This window comes from Sus scrofa, chromosome 12, assembly GCF_000003025.6.
Source record: "Sus scrofa isolate TJ Tabasco breed Duroc chromosome 12, Sscrofa11.1, whole genome shotgun sequence".
Taxonomy (NCBI): Eukaryota; Metazoa; Chordata; class Mammalia; order Artiodactyla; family Suidae; genus Sus; species Sus scrofa.
The window spans coordinates 44,975,331-44,998,814 of NC_010454.4; the positions used below are offsets into that span (position 1 = coordinate 44,975,331).

The 23,484-nt window shown below is 50.7% G+C and overlaps 2 protein-coding genes across 5 annotated transcripts in view; one reads left to right on the forward strand and one right to left on the reverse strand.

The window, feature by feature from the left end:
* Positions 309-6,320, forward strand: TRAF4 (TNF receptor associated factor 4). The gene is made up of 7 exons (XM_021067485.1): positions 309-572; positions 3,493-3,544; positions 4,101-4,205; positions 4,282-4,443; positions 4,536-4,697; positions 4,784-4,939; positions 5,194-6,320. The coding sequence occupies exons 1-7, from the start codon at positions 430-432 to the stop codon at positions 5,824-5,826; spliced, it is 1,413 nt and encodes a 470-aa protein (XP_020923144.1). The 5' UTR covers positions 309-429; the 3' UTR covers positions 5,827-6,320.
* The window catches only part of FAM222B (family with sequence similarity 222 member B), a 90,113-nt gene continuing 77,373 nt past the window's right edge, over positions 10,745-23,484 (reverse strand). For 3 of the 4 annotated variants that reach the window (XM_021067489.1, XM_021067488.1, XM_003483072.4), the window contains exon 3: positions 10,745-14,768. In XM_021067489.1, the coding sequence (XP_020923148.1) occupies positions 13,156-14,768 (1,613 nt within the window). In that variant the 3' untranslated portion in view covers positions 10,745-13,155. The remainder of the gene's footprint in view (positions 14,769-23,484) is intronic. The other variant, XM_013989986.2, reaches the window with a different exon arrangement.

The following is a 23,484-nucleotide window of genomic DNA, read 5'->3' on the forward strand; positions in this document are numbered from 1 at the left end:
GGCCCCCGAGACCAAGCTGTGGACTCCGGAGAAGAGAATCTTTGCGGCGCGGCCCGGACTCATCCCCCGGGGCCCTCCGCCCCATGCAGTGTCTGGGGAGAAGCGGCCCCAGCTCTGGGGAGAAGCGGCGCGTCGATCACTCTTCCCGAGGGGAAAGAGGAGCCCGGGCTTCGCGGAGGGGGCGAGCCTGGCAGAGAGCCGACCCCGAAACCGCCCGCCGGTCGGGGGGTGGGAAGCCCGGCGGGGCGGGCGCTAGGACCGCGCGGCGGCGGCCCCGCCCCCTCTTCCGGCGGGCGGGCTCAAGGGCTGGGCGCAGGCCGCGGCCGCGGCCGCCAGTTCGCCCCGCTCGGAGCCGGGAGCGCGGCCGGAGCGAGGCGCGGGCTGTGGGGCTGCCGCGTGCCCGGCCCCGCTGGCCCGTGCCCGCCCGCCATGCCCGGCTTCGACTACAAGTTTCTGGAGAAGCCCAAGCGGCGGCTGCTGTGCCCGCTGTGCGGGAAGCCCATGCGCGAGCCTGTGCAGGTTTCTACCTGCGGCCACCGCTTCTGCGACACCTGCCTACAGGAGTTCCTCAGGTGCGGCCCGGGGGAGCGCGGGGAGGCAGGGGGTGGGGTGGACGCCTCCGGGGGAGGGCCCAGGCCCGAGGCCCGCCAGGCCTTTGTCTGCGCCGCGGCCCCATGACCTCAGGGGTGCCCACCGTGACGTCATGGGGCTGCGGTGACGTCAGGCTCGAGGGAGGCCCCCCACGCACTAATCCGTAGGGCCTTGCGTGCCGCTGGAACCTGCGCCAGGTGGCAGGAATTCCGGGCCTGCCCACCAGGTGGAGGTGGGAAAGGACGCCCTTCCCGACCGTGGCCGGCCCTTCCCCCTCACCTGAGAGCCCGAGCGGCCTCAGCCTTGAACTTTGATTCCTTCTGGGAAGAGGACAAAACCCTCTGTCCCGCGCGGCACCTTAAGACCCCCGGAGTTTTCACCCGTGTAAACTCTTCAGGTTTTTCAGACGCCCCGAGATGGGCGGCTAGTCTCCCATTTCCCAGATGAGGAAACGAGATTCGAATTCAAAGAAAGGCTGCGCTTTGCCGGTGGTCACACGATTACCTCAAGGCTTAATTGGGGTTTCAGCCCGGCCTGCCTGTGGTCGCACGATGGAGGGAGATCTGCGACGCTCCCGATCTCCCCTGAAGCACGAACCCTTTGGGGGGCCCTCCCTGCCGCTGGGGGTCTTGAGTACCGCAGGTGGTCTAGAAATTGTTAGGGAGGGGGTCGCGCCCCCGGGGAATGACTGAACCCCGCCCCGCCCCGCCCTCTCCCGACCCAGGTCATCCCTCGGCCCCCGGGCATCCGTTGAGCTCCGGGCGCCCGGCGGTGTCTTGCCTCTCCTGCCCACGCTGGGACCCCTGCTCAGCCTTGGGTGCGGGGCGACAAGAAGAGGGAGCTCCGTGCGCCGAGAGCACGGGGGAGGCTGGGTCCGCCCCGAGCGTGTGTCGGGAGGCTGTTGGCTGAGGGTTCGCGGGGCGCAGACCGGAGAGCACCTCTGGGGCTCCTGCCCTCAGTGCTCCGTCCTCCGCAGCCCCTAGGCTGGCGGAAATCTCAGCAGGCCCTTTGTTTTCTGTTCCCCGCAGCCCGGGCCGGCCCTGCCCTCACATATGCTCCTGCACGAGCTGCCGTGCCGCCCCCTCCCCCTTTTCCCTCCCCTCCCCCTCCCGTGTACACACGCTCCCCCACCGACACACAGTCCCATTGTCTTCTCGCTGCCCTTCCCCGGCCCTCTGGTTTCCAGATGAGGCCAGCTGAGCCTCCCTCCGCTCCTCAGCTGACCCACCCTGGCTGCCTCGGGGAAGGCACGGGGGAGGGGGCTGTCAGGCCCGGTTCCCCCGTCGGCCCCTCCCGCCGCTCTGCCCCTCCCCCTCCCGGAAATCCCCTCTTCCTCTCCCCCCCCGCCCCGCCCCCCATCCTGTCTGCTCCCCTGGGCCGGGGCCTCCGCCGCCGCCCGGCCTGGAGTGGTCTCTGCCCCTGCCTTCCCCCCTCCGCTGAGGCCCCGGAGGGAGGAGAGGAGGTGGTGGGGAGAGGCGCAGCCCCTCCCCACCCCTTCCATCCAACCAGCTAGGGTGTCCCTAGCCCTGGGGGAACCTTTGTCCTGGCTGGGCCCCAAGCTGCCCAGGCTAATCTTCTGCCTGAAGCCTGGGGACTTGCCTCAGTCCTCTCCCTAACTCCAGAACCACCAACTCAGCACATTCCTGAAGCTGCTAAGCAGACCCCACTCCCCTATGGCCCATTCCTCTTTCCCCACTCCTGCCAGGGCTATTAGTCAGGTTGGTCCAAGACGGCTGGTTGTCCTGTGGGCACAGGCACACCTCCTCAGTGCCTGGGCATGTATTATTCTTGGCATTGCAGCATGGCCAGTAGTAGTCTCCGGGACGGGGGAGGGGGGGTTGCTAGAAATCCTTTGACTATCTGGGGCATGGACTGCAAAGCACCACCGTGGACAGGGCTGCCATGTAGCCTCTGCTTCCGCCTTGGTCCTTGCCTCCCTCCCAGCTACCTGACTCAGACGTGTCAGAAATGCCATGCCTGAGGGCCTTCAGTCCTGCTGGGGGAGTGCTTGCCCTGTCTAGGCCATGCCAGGCATGTATGACTGGTCCCAGCCAGGGTCAGCAAGGCCATGATGGGCAGAAGGAGGCACACCTGAGTGCTGACAGCCTGCGGTGGGATTGGTGGAGGAGAGGGAAGGCAGTGGACAGAGTCAGCAGGCTTCAGATGCTTGCTCTGCGGTGCCCAGATTCTTGGCTGTGCTCACCTCACACTTTGCCTTGGACTAGCCTCTCTTCTAGATATAGAGTGGTAGAAACTCTCTGAGCTGTGGAATCAGACACATCCAGTTCACCTGTGAGCCTCAGTTCTTTCACCTGCAAAATGGGGGCATTGAGCCTCTCCTCCGACACAGGTGGTGAGAACTGGGTGGGAGTGTAAACACAGTGCCTTTACTCCTCTTTGCTTTAGGAGACACACCCTCTCAGAAAGAGGGAAGGGTTGGGTGAATGAGGCCCCAAGCTGACCTTTGCCCTGGGTTCTTGGCTGGGCACCCTTACGGGGGGCTGGGCAGCCCTGGCACTTTATTTATTTCTGCCCATCCCTGTTCAATCCCACACCCCCCCCAACAGCTTTCAGCCAAGCCAATGAAAATTAACCTGGGGGAGGGGGTGGCCAGGCAGCCTGTTGCTTCCCCGGTCCAGCTGCCATCCTGGGGGGAGGAGTGCCAGCTGCCACCTGTTGGCTAAATTCTGTCTGAGGCAGCTGAGCTCAGATCTCCCCTCCCCAGGACAAGAGCTGGGATCTTCTGGGGGTCCTGGAGAAGTGGGTACCCTCAGGCCTCTACTTGCTCTCAGGTGGGGCTGCCTGGGAACCTGTCTGGTGAGGGATGGAGGCTGCCCTGGTTGAGGGGGTGGGGCCTTCGCACATCATGGAGCCTTGACCCTGTTCCTTCCCCTTTCACAGTGAAGGAGTCTTCAAATGCCCTGAGGACCAACTTCCTCTGGACTATGCCAAGGTGAGTCCACAGTGCCAGGTACAGGCTCTTGCCCTTGCTGGAGGCTGGAGCTGCTGCAGCCAGTGGCTCAGGGCCAATGTCAACCCAGTGCTGCAGAATCGTGCGCCCTTACAGAGGTGGCCTGTTCCCTCCCACCAGGCCAGTTTGCAAATGAGGCCCATGTTTGCCCTGGAGGGCAGGCACAATGCCCAGCCTGTGGGGGTGCACAGAGCTGCTCTGTGCCCACAAGAAGTGTTCCCCTCCCCTTTGGGTGGCCAGCCAGACCTGTGGCTGAGGGCCAGGACCCCTCTACCAGGGAGAAAGAAGCAAAGGGTGTGGGGGATGCCAGGGACTAAGCAGGCTGATTGACTGCCACTCCAAAGGGAGTGTCATGTGCCAGCGTGTTGGGGACCCTGGAATCTAGTGTTGGAGCAGATACCACCACTGCATTTTATCCCTGAGCACCGAGGGGGGAGTTAGCTCAAGAGAGGCTCTTAGCGGCTCTAGCCTATCTGGGGGTGGAGGAGGTGGGAATTGGGCTCTGACCCTGATCAGTTCCCCCCATCCTTGCCCCCAGATCTACCCAGACCCAGAGCTAGAGGTACAGGTCCTGGGCCTGCCTATCCGCTGCATCCACAGTGAGGAGGGCTGCCGCTGGAGTGGGCCACTTCGGCACCTGCAGGTGAGACTCTGGTTGGGGTGGCGAGGTGGGGGGACCCCCCTCCTTTGGCCGGCGCTGACTCAGCCCCTTCCATCAGGGCCACCTGAATACCTGCAGCTTCAATGTGGTTCCCTGCCCCAACCGCTGTCCCACCAAGCTGAGCCGCCGGGATCTGCCCGCACACCTGCAACACGACTGCCCCAAGCGGCGCCTCAAGTGCGAGTTCTGTGGCTGTGACTTCAGCGGGGAGGCCTTTGAGGTGGGTGGGGCCTGGCTGAGGGTCGGTCGGGGGAGAATGGGTACCTGGTGGCTCAGGGATTCCTTAACTCAGCCCCGCTGCCATTTCCACAGAGCCACGAGGGTGTGTGCCCCCAAGAGAGTGTGTACTGTGAGAACAAGTGCGGGGCCCGCATGATGCGGCGGCTGCTGGCCCAGCATGCCACCTCTGAGTGCCCCAAGCGCACCCAGCCTTGCACCTACTGCACCAAGGAGTTCGTCTTTGACACCATCCAGGTGAGGCCCTTCCTGAGCGGGGACCATGGGGCAGGGAGCGGGGAGTCAGGCTACTGACCTCTGCCTCTCTGCCTCTGCGGCCCCAGAGCCACCAGTACCAGTGCCCCAGGCTGCCTGTGCCCTGCCCCAACCAGTGTGGCGTGGGCACTGTGGCCCGGGAGGACCTGCCCGGCCATCTGAAGGACAGCTGCAGCACTGCCCTGGTGCTGTGCCCATTCAAAGACTCTGGCTGCAAGCACAGGGTGAGTCGCCCCTCCTCCCGTCAGCTCCCTTCTCGGTCCTTGAAGCCTCAGACCTCAGCCCTTAGTGATCCCTGCTCTGCTGCTCTGAAGCCTCCAGTCCTCCCGCTGCTGGCCAGCTCCAGCCTCCTAGTGCCCTCTGTCTTTCTCCTTCAGAGCTAGGTGCCCGCCACCCTGTACCCACTCCTCCCCTCTCCCCTGGACTTGTTCCTACTAACTCTCCTCCCTTCCCCCATGGCCTGGGGCTCTGCCAACAGTGCCCTAAGCTGGCAATGGCACGGCACGTGGAGGAGAGCGTGAAGCCACATCTGGCCATGATGTGCGCCCTGGTGAGCCGGCAGCGGCAGGAGCTGCAGGAGCTGCGGAGAGAGCTGGAGGAGCTGTCGGTGGGCAGTGACGGCGTGCTCATCTGGAAGATTGGCAGTTACGGGCGCCGGCTACAGGAGGCCAAAGCCAAGCCCAACCTCGAGTGCTTCAGCCCCGCCTTCTACACGCATAAGTATGGCTACAAGCTGCAGGTCTCTGCTTTCCTCAACGGCAACGGCAGCGGGGAGGGCACACACCTCTCGCTCTACATTCGCGTGCTGCCAGGTGCCTTTGACAATCTCCTTGAGTGGCCCTTTGCCCGCCGCGTCACCTTCTCCCTGCTGGATCAGAGCGAACCTGGGCTGGCTAAGCCACAGCATGTCACTGAGACCTTTCACCCTGACCCAAACTGGAAGAATTTCCAAAAACCAGGCACTTGGCGGGGCTCCCTGGATGAGAGTTCGCTGGGCTTTGGCTACCCCAAGTTCATCTCCCACCAGGATATCCGCAAGCGAAACTATGTGCGGGATGATGCAGTCTTCATCCGTGCCTCTGTTGAATTGCCCCGAAAGATCCTCAGCTGAGTGCAGACCCAGCTGCAGGAGAAAGGGGGTGGGAAGTGACCATCAGGCACTGGCTGAGGCTGGAGAGGGGGCCGGACCCCCTTACAGCTGTCTCTGCTGCCTAGGTTCTGTTCCCCCTCCCTCCTTCCCCACCACCCTCAGGTGCCTCCTATTGGTGCTTCAGCCCTGGCCTCTGGGGAGAGCAGGTCTTTGGGTCATCAAGGGCTTGGAAACAAGTGATCCCAGGGCCTGTCTCCTGGGCAGGGCAGACATGCCTTGGTGCCGGCCACACTCTACCCAGGACTGAGGTGCCTGCTGGTGCTATGTCCCAAGAGCCATAGGGGGGAGGGGGATTTGGGAAACTGAGGGGTAGTTAAAGAATCTGTCTTGAGATCTGATTTCCCCTTCCCCCAGCTGTGTCCCCTCTGGTTATTTATTTACTTAGTGCCAGGAGGGCACAGCAGGGGAGCCCTGATTTTTAATAAATCCTGAATTGTATTTATTAACTTGGTTCCAGCCTGACTCATCTGGGTTACTTAGGGTCCTCGAAGGCTGGGCCCAGTTGCGAAGTCAAAGCACTGGTCAGAAAGGGGCTGCAGCCCCTCTGGCCTCAAAAGCCATTAGATTGCTGCCCTGTTGGGCCGCCCTCTGCTGGAGGACAGAAGGACTGCACTTGGCTTTGTGTGGACGACATTTGCCTGCTGCTGCCCTCTGGCGGTTAGATGGGGGAGGTGCAGGCTCTGGACGTTTTATAAGGTGAGCGTCTCTGATTATATACCCCACCAAAGACTAGTGTGCCTCAGCTGTACTCAGGTCTTGGACTGATAGTAGCTACCATCTGTTGAGTACTTTTCATGCGATTAACAACTGCTAAGCACTTTATATGCATTATTTCATTTAATACAACAATCAAGTGAAGTAGCTTTTAATAAAAGGACCTACCTTAGTGGGCTGTAGTGAACACTTAATGAGACAGCACAAGGGAATTCCCATCAAGGCTCAGAGGTAATAATCCAACTATATCCATGAGGATGCGGGTTCGATCCCTGGCCTCGCTCGGTGGGTTAAGGATCTGACGTTGCCCTCAGCTGTGGTGTAGGGTGCAGATGTGGCTTGGATCCCGAGTTGCTGTGGCTGTGGCATAGACTGGCAGCTACAGCTCTAATTTGGCCCCTAGCCTGGCAACTTCCATATGCAAAGCGTACAGCCCTAAAAAGACCAAAAAAAAAAAAAACCAAAAAACAAAAAAGCGCATGTTCCTAGCACAAAATAGCCTCTTTTTTTTTTTTTTTTTTTCTTGTCTTTTTGCCTTTTCTGGGGCTGATCCTGCAGCATGTGGAGATTCCCAGGATAGGGGTCTAATCGGAGCTGTAGCCACCGGCCTATGCCACAGCCACAGATGCAGGATCCAAGCCTCGTTTGCAACCTACACTACAGCTCACAGCAACGCTGGATCCTTAACTCACTGAGCACGGCCAGGGATCGAACCCGCAACCTCATAGTTCCTAGTTGTATTTGTTAACCACTGAGCCACGACGGGAGCTCCAAGTCAGCCCTTCTTATCTGCAGGTTCCACATGCTCAATTTCAATCAAAAGTGGTTTGGTAATATGTGGGTAAAGTTGCAAAAAGTTTTAAAAAAGCAAAACTTATTGGCCACTCATGGGCAAATTTGTATACTATTACATTCTGTTGAGTATCATTATGATTTAAAGTATACCAGAGAATGCGTTGTAGGTTACATGCAAATGCTTTTTTTTTTTTTTTTTTTTTTTTTCTCTTTAGGACCGAACCCATGGCATATGATTTCCAGGCAAGGGGTCTAATCAGAGCTACAGCTGCCGGCCTACATCACAGCCACAGCAACACCAGATCTGAGCTGTTGCTCTGTGACCTACACCACAGCTCATAGCAATGCCGAATTGTTAAGAGCAGGACAAGGGATCGAACCTGCAACCTCATGCTTCCTGTTCGTTTCCACTGTGCCACAACGGGAACTCCAATGTTATGCTAATTTTTTATCAGGGACTTGAGCATCTGTGGATTTTTGTGTCGCCGGGGGATCCTTGAACCAATTTCCTGTGGATACTGAGGGATGACTGTGAGTGCTTGAAGAACATTAATTAACTCAAAAGCCCAGCACATACACACACCTAGGGACTCATCTGAGCAAAGAGGCCTTTGATTTTCTTATCCATAGTTACTTCTCATACAGGCTTCAGGGGAATGGCTGTGATTATCCACATTTGACGAAATAGGGACAGGGGAGTGAATGGACTTGAGTGATTTTTTTTTTTTTTTTTTTAGCTAGTTTGGGACAGGGCCTTGATTCTATTTTAAGTGCTAGCAGTCCCCAAAGTAGAGCTTCTTTTAATTTTGGTGATAGATTTGGGTTTGAATCCTTGCTGTGCATAATTTTTGGTGAGTTACTAAGCTTCATGTGGCATCTGTTCTCTCATTGGTAAAATGAGAATAATTGGTAAAAGGAGAAAAATCCTAGATTTTTAAAGATTAACTTTATCAGGATAAAGTACCTTACTCTTGCCTGGGTCTGAGAAGAGGCCCAGTGTATGGGAACTATTGTTTGGTAAGGGGAAGGTTCAAGGGGTGTAGCTTCCCTTCTCCACTTTTTCAGTCAGAAGAGCCCTGGGAGTTCCTCTTGTGACTCAGTAGAAATGAACCTAATATCCATGAGGATGTGGGTTCGATCCCTGGCCTCATACAGTGGGTTAAGCATCCGGTGTTGTGAGCTGTGGTGTAGGTCACAGAGGTGTCTCAGATACCAAGTGGCTGTGGCGTAGACTGGCAGCTGTAACTCTGATTCGACCCCTAGCCTGGGAACTTACATATGCCATGAGCACAGCCCTAAAAAAAAAAAAAAAAGCCGTCCAAATGAGTCAGGAAAGGTCTAAGCTCGAGACATCCAGTCCAAGGAACTAAGTACTAGCTTAATCTTCAAAAGGTTAAATTCACTGACCTAGAGGGGAGATGAAGAAGCCCTTGCAGTCTTTGTCTTGCTGAGGAAGTAAAAATGGCCCTTTCATCAGTTGCACTGATGCCTGGAAGCTGGTAGGGAACACTATGGGCTCCAGCAAAGGAAATGCCTTCATATACAAATGGGCTTCAGGCAACAACAGGTGGGGAGCTGCCCTTCCTGAGCTTTCCAGAAGCCAGACACTCTGGATCAAGCACGGGCTCCCTCTGCCGGCAGGACTGTGCCACTGCACCATCCCAGACGGTCCGTTCACATAGGTGGGTGCATCTTCCGGTCACTTGGTACCCAGGCCTAGCACTCATTCCAGTGCTATTGCAGGCTGTTGTACCTGCTTGTGGAACTCAGACCGGGTTTTGCCTCACGATGTGACCTTAGGCTGGCTAGGTCTCATGGGACACAGAAAAGGGCTTTGTTTCATAGGGGTGAGACTAGGCGTCAAGGAGGCAAAGCACCTTCACAAAAGGGCACCCTATACAAAAGGGCATGCTCAGGAGGGTGCTTTCAACTCCATCAGTACTGAGAGCCACCTGCTTATCAAATGATTCTACTCTCACTGAATCTTTCCTTCCCTCCATCACATCTTAGACCAGACCTAAACTCAGCAGAAAAGGGGAGGAGAGGGACCTAAACAGCTCTTGGATTTTTTTTCCCCCATGTAGACAAAAAAGATAAAGTTCTCCAATCAAAACCCTTAAGATTTAAATCACCAAGAGGGCCACTTTTCATGTTACAGATTACAGTACCTATTCCACCTGTCAGAGGTCCTCAGAAATTCCAAAATATTCGAGGTGGGAGAAAGGATTTAGTCCTTTTTTTTTTTTTTAGGGCTGCACCCGGGGCCTCTGGAAGTTCCCAGGCTAGGGGTCCCAATTGGAGCTACAGCTGCTGGGATCCGAGATGCGTCTGTGACCTACACCACAGCTCATGGCAACACCGGGGACCTAACCCACGGGAGCGAGGTCAGGGATCCTAACCTGCACACTCACAGATGCTAGCCTGGTTCGTTAACTGCTGAGCCACGACGGGAACTCCCAAGGGTCGTTTAGTCTTAAATTGGCTTATTAGCAAACCTGAGCCCCAGTTTTGCTTCAATCGTTACCTTGGTTTATTGGTCATTGCAGATGACCCTAATTCTAACTGATGGGACTTTAAATTAGGTTCCACTGGTATCTGCATGTTCATGTAACAAGGCTATGATGTTAACTTTAACTTTTTTTTGGTCTTTTTGCCTTTTCTGGTGCTACTTTTTTTTTTTTTTGTCTTTTTGCCTTTTCTGGTGCTGCTCCCCCAGCATATGGAGGTTCCCAGGCTAGGGGTCGAATCAGAGCTGTAGCTGCTGGCCGACACCACAGCCACAGCAATGCAGGATCCAAGCCACGTCTGCGACCTACACCACAGCTCATGGCAACGCCGGATCCTTAACCCACTGAGCAAGGCAGGGACCAAACCTGCAACCTCATGGTTCCTAGTCGGATTGGTTAACCACTGAGTCACGATGGGAACTCCAATTTTAACATTTTTTAATATCTGACAATGCAGATGTCTTTTTAAACATTTTGTTAATTATTCAGAAATATGGAGAGCTTCACAAATTTGTGTTGTCATCCCTGCTCAAGGGCCATGCTAATCTCTGCCTTCCAACTTTAGTATACGTGCTGCAGAAGTGAGCACTGATCCCCATTTTTCAATGACTAATGGTCCTTAAGTGGCAGCATACTGAACTGGACCTCCAGGGGAGGGGAACACACCATATGTACCCCTCCAATCCCACCAAGCCCTCAGCAGCTTTGTCTAGGGCGGGAGCCAACAGCTGGGTACCCTCCAGGGCTGACTGAACTATGTCCTCCATGCTTCACAGTCAGCACCTGGCCTGGGATAATGGACTCGGAGGGCTTGTGAATAGGATGAGTATCACGGGGGTCCCCTTAAAAATGAGACATTTCCCTTCTAGTAAATAAGACATGTTAGAAACCGTTAAGAAAAATTGCCTCAAACATTGACAGCATTAAACGAATAGGACGAGATCAAAAGGTGAGTTTTTTCTTTTTACTGGTTTATAATAATCTTAAAAACCCCATCACACCCATAAACCACCACAGGTGAGAAGATGAGGGAGATGGAGAATGAATGCTACAGTGTGTGGACGGCGGGGGATCCAGGTATTTTCTAGGGGCAGTGTGGGATGGAGGCAGGGGTGTGGATAGGAGGCCCCGGCTTGGACCCTTATTGCTGGTTGGGGGTTGGCTGGCAGAGGGGAAGAGGAGCTCGGGGTAAACTATAGGAAACATCTCACACCAAAGGCAAGGGTAGTTAGGGGGTAAGGGGTGGAGGTCACAGTACATTTTCCATGCAGACTAGGGGTGGGAGTGAGAGCTTCAGAGGCCTGCACCCCTACACAGGAAGAGAAAGGTTTGAGGTTTGATTTGAAGCCCCCAAGTTGGTGTCTGGCCCATTTTCCTAAAATGGCAGCTCACCTTTTGGGGAGAGGCATTGAAAAAATTACAGCAAAAATATCTGGCTTGGAGATCAAGCAAAGGGATGATGAGGGGAGACAACGGTGTTCTTTCAATTTAACTCAGAAGCAAGAACTGGAAGGGGGCCCTGGGTGAGATGACGGCCAACACACTGGGAGAAGGCGTTGCACCAGATGCCACAGGTGCTTCTGGGGGCTTGGGGTCAGGGAGGTACCAGTGTCCACAGACGGCAGGAAAATAACTAGGAACAATAAATTAGGACTTCACGTTGCTATCATTTGGCATAACACAATCAGGTGTTTTTTTTCCTTTTTTTTCTTTAAATATAAGGCAACTTGCCAACACATAATTTAAAAACTGGTCTTCAGTGACATTGCTTCAGATCACTAGAGAATTTCTGGCTAAAGAACAGCGGATAGTAAACAGAACCCAAAACCTTAAATAAGTACATGAGCTCACATTCCTCAGAGACAAGAGGAAAGGGTAGGGCTTATTTGGTTTATATTAAAAAAAAAAAAAAAAAAAAGCCCAACTATGCATCTTTAACAGAAGGGTGCAAAACATTACCACAAAACATAATCTAAAGTTACAGAAAAGTTTTAAATTTCTAGCCAACTAATTGTCACCTGGGAACGAGACACGCTGAGCATGGAGCAGGTGAAGAACAGGCAAAGGCTGGAGGGGCTGTTTCCAATAGAGGCCCATCTCCGGCTGTTAGAACCATGCTCATTTGGTAAAGGAAGAATTCAAAGAGCTTAAGGCTTTGTGTTTTTTGTTTTTTCTTCATTAAACTGAGGGGCAGCGAAAGGTGACTAGAGGGTGAATGCACCTGTGGGGCTGCTCACACACAATGCTACTCAAACCCACACTACATTCATACAGAAACAGGACGTTTAAAACTTACAGTGTAGAGCAATATTCTTAGCCAGTGTAGAGAGAACCAAATGCATTTTAACTTTTATCTTTTCAGTGTTTTTAACTCCGAACTCCAATGTGATCATCCCTTACCTACTACCTAATTCCTCAAGTAAGACTGCTTTTTTGTTGTTTGCTTTGCTTGCTGTTGTCAAGGTGGGGGTGGGGGATAAGGGCAGCAGGTGACGTAGAAACAACAGTGAGAAAGATCTTGGCTGTGCTGGACAGTCTCAGCGTTTTTCTAGGGATTAAAAGGAGTCAGGAATCAAGATACCAATACAAAGACAGGTTCCCCCCCATGTCTCAAGGCTATGGCCAAGTGCCTGCAGGATGCCCTTGAGGAGTGTGGCAAGGACATGTCCAGCGGCTCTGGATCAGTGCAGATGGAAAACACAGCCTTGAGGAATGGAGAAGGGCTAGGAGGAGATGCAGACTGGGGCAGTTTAGATTTGAGGTCTTTGGGTAAATAAGGAATTGGCTTCCAGAGCACTTGGGAAGTCTGGCTTCTTAGTCCCAAAAAGAGACAGATAGGGAGAGGCCAAGCTTAGGCGGCTAGACACCTACAGCTACCTCACTGAGGGCCCGTCCCTTAGCCCACACCTCAGTCCTAAGGGAAACAGTCAGAGGTGCAGGAAAAGACAAAAGGAGGCCGGTGGGAGACGGCCAGGGGTGGGGGGGCGGGGGGGCGGGGGTGGGACTTCACTGACAGGCAGGCATTGGAGAGAAAAGTCTGGCGTTGGGATTAGGTCCCAACAAAAACCCAGAAGTTCCTGGGGCTGGTGGAGGGGAAGAGGAGGGCAGAGGGCATCCACCTCTGTCCTTAGAGCCACCAAATCCCCGTCCTTAGCCATCCAAGAATGATCACATTGGAGCAGTGATACTTTGAAACTATCCAATGACTCAAAAGTAAGACTAAACCTAGGAGGGTGACGTATGATGTGTAGCTTGTGGAGGACGCCAGGGCCACCTATCTATACCCGGGGTGCTGAATATGAAGACTTCGACTATCTGTGGGATCGGGGGCTCGGCTGCCCGGGGCTCGGTGGGCCTTGCTCAGCAGGGCCAGGCTCTGTTCTCGGAAGCAGGCCTGCTGGAAATCCCCACTTAGGTAATCCACTGTCTGCACCAAGCTGTTGTGGCTCGCCACTGGACCGCCCCCGGTCCCTGCCCGGTAGTGGGCCCCAGCGGCCGCCGCCGCCGCACAGTCGAGGGGTGCGCCCGCAGGCTGCCCACCGTGGAACGGCACGGCGAGGTCCTGAGACCCCGAGCTGTCGCTATTGGGAGTGGGCAGAATGTTGTTCCACAGGGGCTGGAAGTAGTGGCCATTGGGGTATGCCAGTGGGGCTGCCAGGCCGTTGACTGGTGGGGATGGGGTTGGCTTCTCCAGGGGTGGCTTCAGATGGAAGGACTGTGCCAGGCAGAGTTCCTGCGGGTAGGCAGGGGCCTTGCCCACAAAGCCAGGCCCTGCCAACTCGCGTCCTGCCGCATGCTTGCCTGTCAGGCCAGGGGCCGGCGTCCCACCGGCCTCACTGCACATCTGTTGTAGGTGGGCCAGCTGGTGCTGGTTCCAGGCGACTGGCTTGAGGTCGCTAGGGTAGCCAGTAGGGGCTCGAGAGATGCCCGTGGGCAGGTTGACAGGGCCTGCAGCGGGCAACGCGGCTGTGGCCGCGTGGGTGTGCTCCATGGGATTGACCACACACGAAGGCATTGGTGTGGGGACGCTGTGGGTCGACACCCGAGTGCTTGCATTGATGAGCAGACTGCGACTAATGGGGCTGGGGTTGGCGATCTGGCCCTCACACACTGAGGTAGTGCTGATGCCTGCCCTCGTCTGGCAAAACTGGTTGATCTGGTGCACGATGCTGCTCAGGTCCGGGGGCTGGCTGTGCTGCAGGGTGGCCGCCATTGAAAGGGGGATAGTTGAGGTAGACACGGTCACATTCGGGGGGGCATCTGAGTCTGGCATCTTCCGGCCTCCATGCAGCAAGGGATTGGGGGGGTGCTGGAGACCCTGGTGAGACAGGGCCTGAGGGTGGACCAAGCCCTGGGTTTGGGCCATGGGCTGAGGATGGCCCAGGCCCTGAGGCTGCTGGAGGCTCTGAGGGTGGGACAGCGCCTGGGGTGGCGGGATACCCTGAGGGTGCTGCAGCGTCTGGGGAGGGGCATGGGCCAGGGTCTGTGCATGCTGCAGGGCCTGCTGGCGGGCCAGAGCCTGGGCCTGGGGGTGGGCTAAAGTGCTGGGTGCCACAGTAGCATAGGGTGCCACTGGGGGGTTCATGATGGCCTCAGGGAGCAACCGGGCTCGGGTGCCGTCAAAGTCCTTGAGTATGCTTTTGGCTGGCACTTTGACAATGGCAAGCAGGCCTGCCTTGGCGGCAGCCTGAGTCGGGTAGGGGCTGTAGCGCTGGGCTGATGTGTCGAGGCCGTTCACAGTACGACGAACGTGTTTCCGCTGGGGAACCTTCACACTGTTGGGGAAGATTTTTATAGTCAGTGGGTTGTTTGCGACCTTCTTAGCATACGCGTCCAATTCGGCTGGGGTAGGATAGTGAGCAGTTCTCATTTTCTGTGTAGTGTCCCCTAGAGAGAGAGAAGGGGAAGGAGAGCAAAGAAGGAGAGGGAGCTCATCAGTGCCAAGCCAACCAGCCCTTCTGGATTTCCCGTTAGAGGGCCTGGGGGGCGGGGCGAAGTTGTCATCCCTCATCTTCGGTTCCAATCCAGCCTCAGGCCCCACAAAGACGAGCACCGCCAACATTTAGTTAGTACGTACAACGGGCCAGGTCTTGTGCTAAGTGACAAGCTATCTCAGTGACTCCTTGCTACTGCTTTAGAAGGCAGGGACTGTCGTGATCCCCATTTTATAAATGAAGTCCCTAAAGATCAGAAGAACAGAACAACTTTCAAAAGTCTCATATCTTGGAGAGCCAGAACTTGGCCAATTCTCGCATGAAATTCTCTGCAAGTTCCTCCCAGCCCATGCTGGCCTGGGGGTTGGAGGTTCTAAGCAGAGCTCTTGATCAGGGCCACTCAGTCCCTACCCCATGACACCCTGGGGAAGAGGGCACCCAGAACGACTCCTCTTCAGTCTGCACTGGCCAGTGAGGCAGCAGCTTTCTCTCTGCCTTGGCAGCTGGGGCACCATGCCCACTGGGTGGGCATCCTGGCACAGTAGACAGGATGCTTTTTCAGGAGCAGAGGAATAAGCTGCCAACATCCCTCCCCCATCCCTATGTCACAAGTTCACTTTTGTTTACAGCTTATTCTCTGCCTGACTGGGTGAAGATCAAAAGGCTTTATTTATTTCCTTGTGGGGGGTGACAATAATGACAGGGCATCAGGGACGGGACTGAGAAGAAAGGATTCAGAGAATCTTTAAGTCCTGAGAGCCAAAAATAGACTGTATTCGGCCCCTGTCAGCTGTCACTTTCTAAAATGAAAGAGGAAAAACCTGCCCTCCTTTGGAGACTGCGGAAACGCCACTCAATGGGCCTCATTAATGCTAACAGTCTCTTTGTTCCCATCTCCAGTCGCCTCCCATCAGGGGGCTCCAGCGGATGTCATGCTTCCAGTCAAAAAGGAAAAGGTTCTGAGAACAAGAGCTCTTTAAGGATGCCAGGTTCCAGCAAGGGGTCTCTGCTCTGTTCTCCTTCTCCCTGAGGGAGGATCTCCCCTGAGTATACACAGAAGGTGCCTAATAAAGGCTTGCTGAGTAAGTACACAGACTGCCCAAGGCAGAAAAAAGGGGGGGGGGGGCTTGGCTGGGAGCCTCTGCTCAGCTAGCTGGCTGCCCCCTACTTCCTCCTTTTGCAGAAGGCAGCCAGGGCAGACCAAGGACTAAGCTGACCGATGCCTGGCTTGTGGCCTCAGTGGGCTTGGCCCGAAGGAGACACCATTCAAAGTCATGTCACTGGGCATCAACTGGTCTAGTGAGCGTGCCAGAAGGGAAAAGGGCACAGCTGCCTTTGTTAGGGGACACTGCTGGTTGGCTGGCAGCAACTGCTGAGAAACTGCTGCTCTTGGAAGCAGGAAAAGAAAGCTCAAGTCCAGGAGGGGCAGAGATTCGGACTCATGCTCAAGAAGGTAGAACGTAGCAAAAAAGGTACAGGAAGGAAAGGCTTGTGTTTTCAAACACTGGCACAAGGCCTTGAACTTAGTAGGCACTCCAACATATTTAAAGCTCTGCTGTATTTACTGTGTATGGAATAGCTGCTCCACCCATAAATGAAATGTTTGTAAGATTACTAATTTGAAGAAAGCTTAGAAGGAATAAATGTGACAATGACAGCTGAAGGCAAGGAGAGGGAGGGAGGCCTGGAAGTCTTCTCCCACCTACTAGGTAGCACTGGCTGGTGAGGAGGGTCAAAGCCTGGAGAAGAGAGTCTGAGTTCTGCTGCTTCTTAGAGTAGAGCCACTGACCCTTAATGGGCTTCAATGTCCACAAAGTGGGGCCATTTTCCAACCATTTTTTCATCCTCCTGGACAAGAAGACGCCAAAAAGTCTGGGATCACTGGAAGACAGTCCCTACTCAAGGCACCAAAATTCCATTAGACGCTGCCCTGGCCAGCCACTGTACTTTGCTGTCCCACTGATCAAAACCATGTGATGCTCCTAGCTCTGTGCCCTCCTTACCCAGCACAGAGGTATAGTAAATACTTGGTAAGTGCCATCAGTAATAGGTACTGCCTGACTGAACAACTGGGACTCAGCCGAATAATGGGAGTCTGAAGCTGCTGGGTTTCAGTTCAGACAGGAAATGAAGGTTCTGTCCCTGGCTTTTTTCCATTTGATGGGCTTTTCTCTTTGAAGGCCAAGTAAGAGACTGGTACAGTGGCTCGATGAATAAGAGAGCTCCTTTGCCCCAAGTCAATACCAACTCTCAGGCTGGTTTTTTCCCAGCAGAGGCAGAAAGTAGCTTGGATTCTATCAGGAATATGGAGTGGGACACTTACACTGATTAGTTCTTCTGCTTCCACTCATGGGTTTTTCAGGGTTTTTGGGTTTTTGTGGGTTTTTTTTTTTTTTTATGTTTTTTCCCCTCTCAATGATTGTATTAAATTTATAGTTGTACAACCATCACCACAACCCACTTGTACATTTCCATCCCAAACCCCAGCCCATCCCCCCACCAACTGTCTCCTTTGGTAATCATAAGTTTTTCAAAGTCTGTGAGTCAGATTCTGTTCTGCAAATAAGTTCATTGTATCCTTTTTTAAAAGATTCCACATATTAGTGATAGCATACGACGTTTGTGTCTCACTATCTAACTTCACTTAGCATGATAATTTCTAGGTCCAGCCATGTTGCTGCAAATGGCACTGTTTCATTCCTTGTTATGCTGAGTGATGTTCCACTGTGTGTGTGTACCACCTCTTCTTTACCCACTCCTCCTCTGTAGATAGACATTTAGGTTGCTTCCATGCCTTGGCTATTGTATATACTCTGTGATGAACACTGTGGTACATGCATTTTTCGAGTCATGGTGTTCTCTGCATAGATGCCCAGGAGTGGGATTGCTAGATCATACGGTAATTCTATTTTTAGTTTTTTGAGGAATCTCCATATTTTTTTCCACGTTATGCCAATTTACATTCCCACAAACAGTGTAAGAGGGTTCCCTTTCCTCAGCACCTTATCCAGCATTTACTGTTTATAAAGGTTTTTTTTTTGTCTTTTTGCCTTTTCCTCCCACGGCATATGGAGGTTCCCAGGCTAGGGGTCTAATCAGAGCTGTAGCCACCGGCCTACACCAGAGCCACAGCAACTCGGGATCCGAGCCGCGTCTGCAACCTACACCACAGCTCACGGCAATGCCAGATCCTTAACCCACTGAGCAAGGCCAGGGATCGAACCCGCAACCTCATGGTTCCTAGTCGGATTCGTTAACCACTGTGCCACGACTGGAACTCCTATAAAGTTTTTGATGAAGGCCATTCTAGCTGGTTTAAGGCGGTAGGTAACTCATAGTTTTGGTTTGCATTTCTCTAATAATTAGTGATGCTGAACATCTTTTCATCTGTTTTTTGGCCATGTATAGGTCTTCTTTGGAGAAATGTTTAGATCCTCTGCCCATTTTTTTTTTGTTGTTTTGTTACTTTTTTAGGGCCACCCCCACAGCATATGGAGGCTCCCAGGCTAGTGATCGAATCAGAGCTACAGCTGCCAGCCTACGCTGGAGCTATAGCAATGCCAGATCTGAGCAGTGTCTGCAACCTACACCACAGCTCAGAGCAATGCCAGATCCTTAACCCACTGAGCGAGGCCAAGAAACCAACCTGCAACCTCATGGTTCCCAGTCGGATTCATTTCCACTGTGCCACGATGGGATCTCCCTCCTGCGCATATTTTGATGGGGTTGATTAGTTTTTTTTTTTCTGGTATTGAGCTGCAGGCGGTATTACACATATTTTGAGGATTAACCCCTTGTTAGTCACTTCATTTGCAAATACTTTCTCCCATTCTGCGGTTTGTCTCGTTTTGTTTACGGTTTCCTTTGCTGTGCAAAACCCTTTAAGTTTAATTAGGTCCCATTATTTATTTATTTATTTATTTTTGTCTTTTTGTCTTTTCTAGGGCTGCTCCCGTGGCATATGGAAGTTCCCAGGCTAGGGGTTGAATCGGAGCTGTAGCCGCCGGTCTACACCAGAGCCACAGCAATGTGGGATCCAAGCTGCGTCTGCAACCTACACCACAGCTCACTGCAACACCGGATGCATAACCCACTGAGGAAGGCCAGGGACCAAACCTGCAACCTCATGGTTCCTAGTCGGACTTGTTAACCACTGCGCCACTACAGGAACTCCTTATTTTTGTTTTTATTGTCATCACTCTAGGAGATGGATCTGAGACGATATTGCTGAGGTTTATGTCAGAGAGTGTTTGGCCCATGTTCTCCTCTAAGAGTTTTATAGTATCCAGTCTTATATTAATATTAAGGTCTTTAATCTACTTTTAATTCATTTTTGTATATTGTGTTAGTGTTCTAATTTCATTCTTTTACATGTAGCTGTCCAGTTTTCCCAGCACCATTTATTGAAGGAACAGTCTTTTTTCAATTGTTTATTTTTGCCTACTTTGTCATAGATTGACTGTAGGTGCATGGGTTTACTTCTGGGCTTTCTATCCTGTTCCGCTGATCTGTATTTGTTTTTGTGCCAGTACCATACTGTTTTGATAACTGAGGCTTTGTAGTATACTCTGAAGCCATGGGCCTGATTCCTCCAGGTCCACTCTTCTTTCTCAGGATGGCTTTGGTTATTCTGGGTCTTTTGTGCTTCCAAACAAACTTTACAATACTTTTAGTTTCGTGAAAAATGCCAATAATTCGATAGGGACTGCATTAAATCTATAGCAGTATAATCATTTTGACAATATTCATTCTTCTAATCCAAGAGCATGGTAAATCTTTCCATCTGTTTGTGTCATCTTTGATTTCTTTCATCAGTGTCTTCTACTTTTCAGAGGACAGACCTTTTTTTTGGGGGGGGGGTGGCTACACCTACGTCATATGGAGATTCCCAGGGTAGGGGTTGAAACATAGCTGCAGCTGCTGGCCATTGTCACAGCCACAGTAACACCAGACCCAAGCTGTATCTTCGACCTGCACCATAGCTTATGGCAACTCCAGATCCTTAACAAACTGAGTGAAGCCAGGGATCGAACCCACATCCTTATGGATACTACTCAGATTCCTTATTAGTGAGCCACAATGGGAACTCTGTGATGTCGGTAGTAAGTGCTCCTTTTTCATTTCTAGTTTTATTGAGTTCTCTCTTTTTTTCTTGATGAGTTTAAGGATTTATCAATTTTGCCAATCATTTCAAAGAACTAGCTTTTAGTTTAATCCATCTTTTCCATGGTTTTCTTCCTATTTCATTTATTTCTCTTTGATCTTTATGATTTCTCTCCTTCTGCTAACTTTGGTTTTGTCTTTCTCTAGCTGCTTTAGGGGTAGCGTTAGCTTGTTATTTGAGATTTTTCTTCTTTCCTGAGGTAGGTGTGTATTCCTATAAACTTTCCTCCTTAGAACTGCTTTTGCAACAATTCCATAGGTTTTGGATTGTTGTGTCTTTGTGGTCATTTGCTTCGAGGTATTTTTAAATTTTCTTTGATGTCTTCAGTGATCCATTGGAAGTTTAGTAGTATATTGTTTAGTCTCCACGTTTTTGTGTCTTTTCCAGTTTTCTTCTTGTTGATTTCCATTTGTATAGCATTGTGGTTGGAAAAAATGCTTGATATGATTTGTTTTCTTAAATTTACCAAGGCTTGACTTGTGGCCCCTAATGAGATCTATCCTAAGGAATGTTCTGTGTGCACTTGAGAAGAATGTGTATTCTGCTGCTTTTGGATGGAATGTTCTATAAATATCTATTAAGTCCATCTGGCCTAATGCATCATTTAAGGCCTCTGTTTCCTTGTTCATTTTCTGTCTGGATGATCTATCCATTGCTATAAGTGGGATATTAAGGTCCCCCACTATTATTGCATTATTATTGTCAATTTCTCCCTTTAAGGTTATTAGCAGTTGCCTTATGTATTGAGGTGACCCCTACGTTGCGTGCATATATATTTACAATTTTATATCTTCTTGGATTGATCCTTTGACATTATGTAATGTCCTTCTTTGTCTAATATTTTTTATTTTAAGGTATACTTTGTCTGATGTATTGCTACTACAGCTTTCTTTTGATTCCCGTTTGCATGGAATATTTTCTTCCATCCTCTCACTTTAGATTAGTATGTGTCCCTAGAACTGAAGTGGGTCGGTCGCTTGAAGAAAGTATGTATGTATGTGTATGTATGTGTGGGTGTGCGTATATTTATGTCTTGTTTTTGTATCTCTTTATCCAGTCTATATCGTTTGGTTGGGGCATTTAGTCCATTTACATTTAAGATAATTATTGATATGTATGTTCTTACTGCCATTTTATTAGTTTTTTTGGATTTTTTAACCATATTTTATTATTATTAATTTAAAATGTTCAATTTCTGCTGTACAGCAAAGTGACCCAGTTATACGTGTATATACATTCCTTTTCTCACATTATCCTACATGTTCCACAAGTGACTATATATAGTTCCCTGTCCTATAAGCAGGATCTCACTGCTTATCCACTCCAAATGCAATAGTTTACATCTACTAACCCCAAACTCCCAGTCCATCCCACTCCCATTCCCCTCCCCCTTGGCAACCACAAGTCTTGTTCTCCATGTCCTGCAACCTCACGGTTCCTAGTCAGATTCATATCCACTGTGCCATGGCGGGGACTCCACACCACATCTTCTTAATCTATGCATTTGTTAATGGACATATAAGTTGTTTTCACGTCTTGGCTATTGTGAATAGTGCTGCAATGTACATAGGGGTGCATGTATCTTTTTCAGTGAAAGTTTTGCCTGGATATATGCCCAGGAGTGGGATTGCTGGGTCATATGGTAGTTCTATATTTAGTTTTCTGAGGTACCTCCATACTGTTTTCCATAGTGGTTGTACCAACTTACCTTCCCACCAACAGTAGAGGAGGGTACCCTTTTCTGCACACCCTCTCCAGAATTTGCTATCTGTTAATGACGGCCATCCTGACTGATGTGAGGTGGTCCTATTGTAGTTTGATTTGCATTTCTCTAAAAATTAGTGATGTTGAGCACTTTTTCATGTCCCTGCTGGCCATCTGTATACATTCTTTGGAAAAACAGCTATTCAGGAATTCTGCCCATTTTTCAATTGGGTTGTTGGTTTTTTTGCTTTGGGTTATATGAGTTTGTTTGTATATTTTGGAGACTAAGCCCTTGTCAAGTGTAACATTTGAAACTATTTTCTCTCATTCTGTAGGTTGTATTTCTGTTTTTTTAATTGTTTCCCTTGCTGTGCAAAAGCTTGTAAGTTTGATTAGGTGCCATTGGCTTATTTTTGTTTTTATTTCTATTGCCTTGTGAGACTAACCTAAGAAAACATTTGTGCAGTTGATGTCAGAGAATAGCTTGACTATGTTCTCTTCTAGGAATTTTATGGTGTCTTATGTTTAGGTCTTTAAGCCATTTTGAGTTTATTTTTATCCAGGTATGACGGTGTGTTCTAGTTTCACTAATTTACATGTAGCTGTCCAGTTTTCTCAACACCACTTGCTGAAGAGACTGTCTTTCTCCCATTTTATATTCTTGCCTCCTTGTCGAAGATTAATTGACTGTAGGTATCTGGGCTTATTTCTGGGTTCTCTATTCTCTTCCATTGGTCTGTATGTCTTTTTTTTTTTTTTAAAGCTTGTGGCATGCGTAAGTTCTTAGGCATGAGGAAGTTCTCAGGCTAGAGGTCAAATTGGAGCTGGAACTTTCCTGACCCACTGACGGAGGCCAGGGATCAAACCCATGTCCTCATGGATACTAGTCTGATTTGTTTCTGCTGAGCCACAACAGGAACTCCCTCCATATAAATTTTTGAATTGTTTGTTCTAACTCTGTAAAAAATGTCATGGGTAATTTGATAGGGATTGCATTGCATCTGTTGATTGCTTTGGGTAGTGTGGCCATTTTAACAATATTAATTCTTCCAATCAAGGGACATTGAATATCTATTTCTTTGAATCTTCTTTAATTTCCTTGATTAACGTTTTACATTTCTCAGCATATAAGTCTTTCACCTCCTTAGTCAGGTTTATTCCCAGGTATTTAATTTTTTGGGGTGCTATTTTAAAAGGTGTTTTATTTTTATATTCCTTTTCTGATAGCTCATTGTTAGCATGCAGAAACGCAAGTGATTTCTGAATGTTAATCTTGTATCCTGCTATCTTGCTGAATTCATTGATCAGTTCAAGTATTTTTTAAGCATTTTTTAAATTACTCAAATGAATTTATCACATCTGTAGTTGTATAATGATCATAACAATCTGATTCCACAGGATTTCCATCCCACAGCCCAAGCACATCCCCCCCCGCAAAACTGTCTCCTCTGGAGACCATAAGTTTTTCAATGTCTGTGAGTCAGCATCTGTTCTGCAAAGAAGTTCAGTCTGTCCTTTTTTCAGATTCCACATGTCAGTGAAAGCATTTGATGTTGGTGTCTCATTGTATGGCTGACTTCAAGTAGTTTTTATGTGGAGTCCTTAGGGTTTTCTATATGTTAAGTACCATGTCATCTGCATAGTGACAATTTTACATCTTCTTTTTCAATTTAGATACCTTTTATTTCTTTTGTCTGATTGCTGTGGCTAGGACTTGCGGTAGTATATTATATTGAATAAAAGTGGTGAGAGTGGGAATCCTTGTTTTATTCCAGATTTTAGTGGGAAGGCTTTCAGCCTC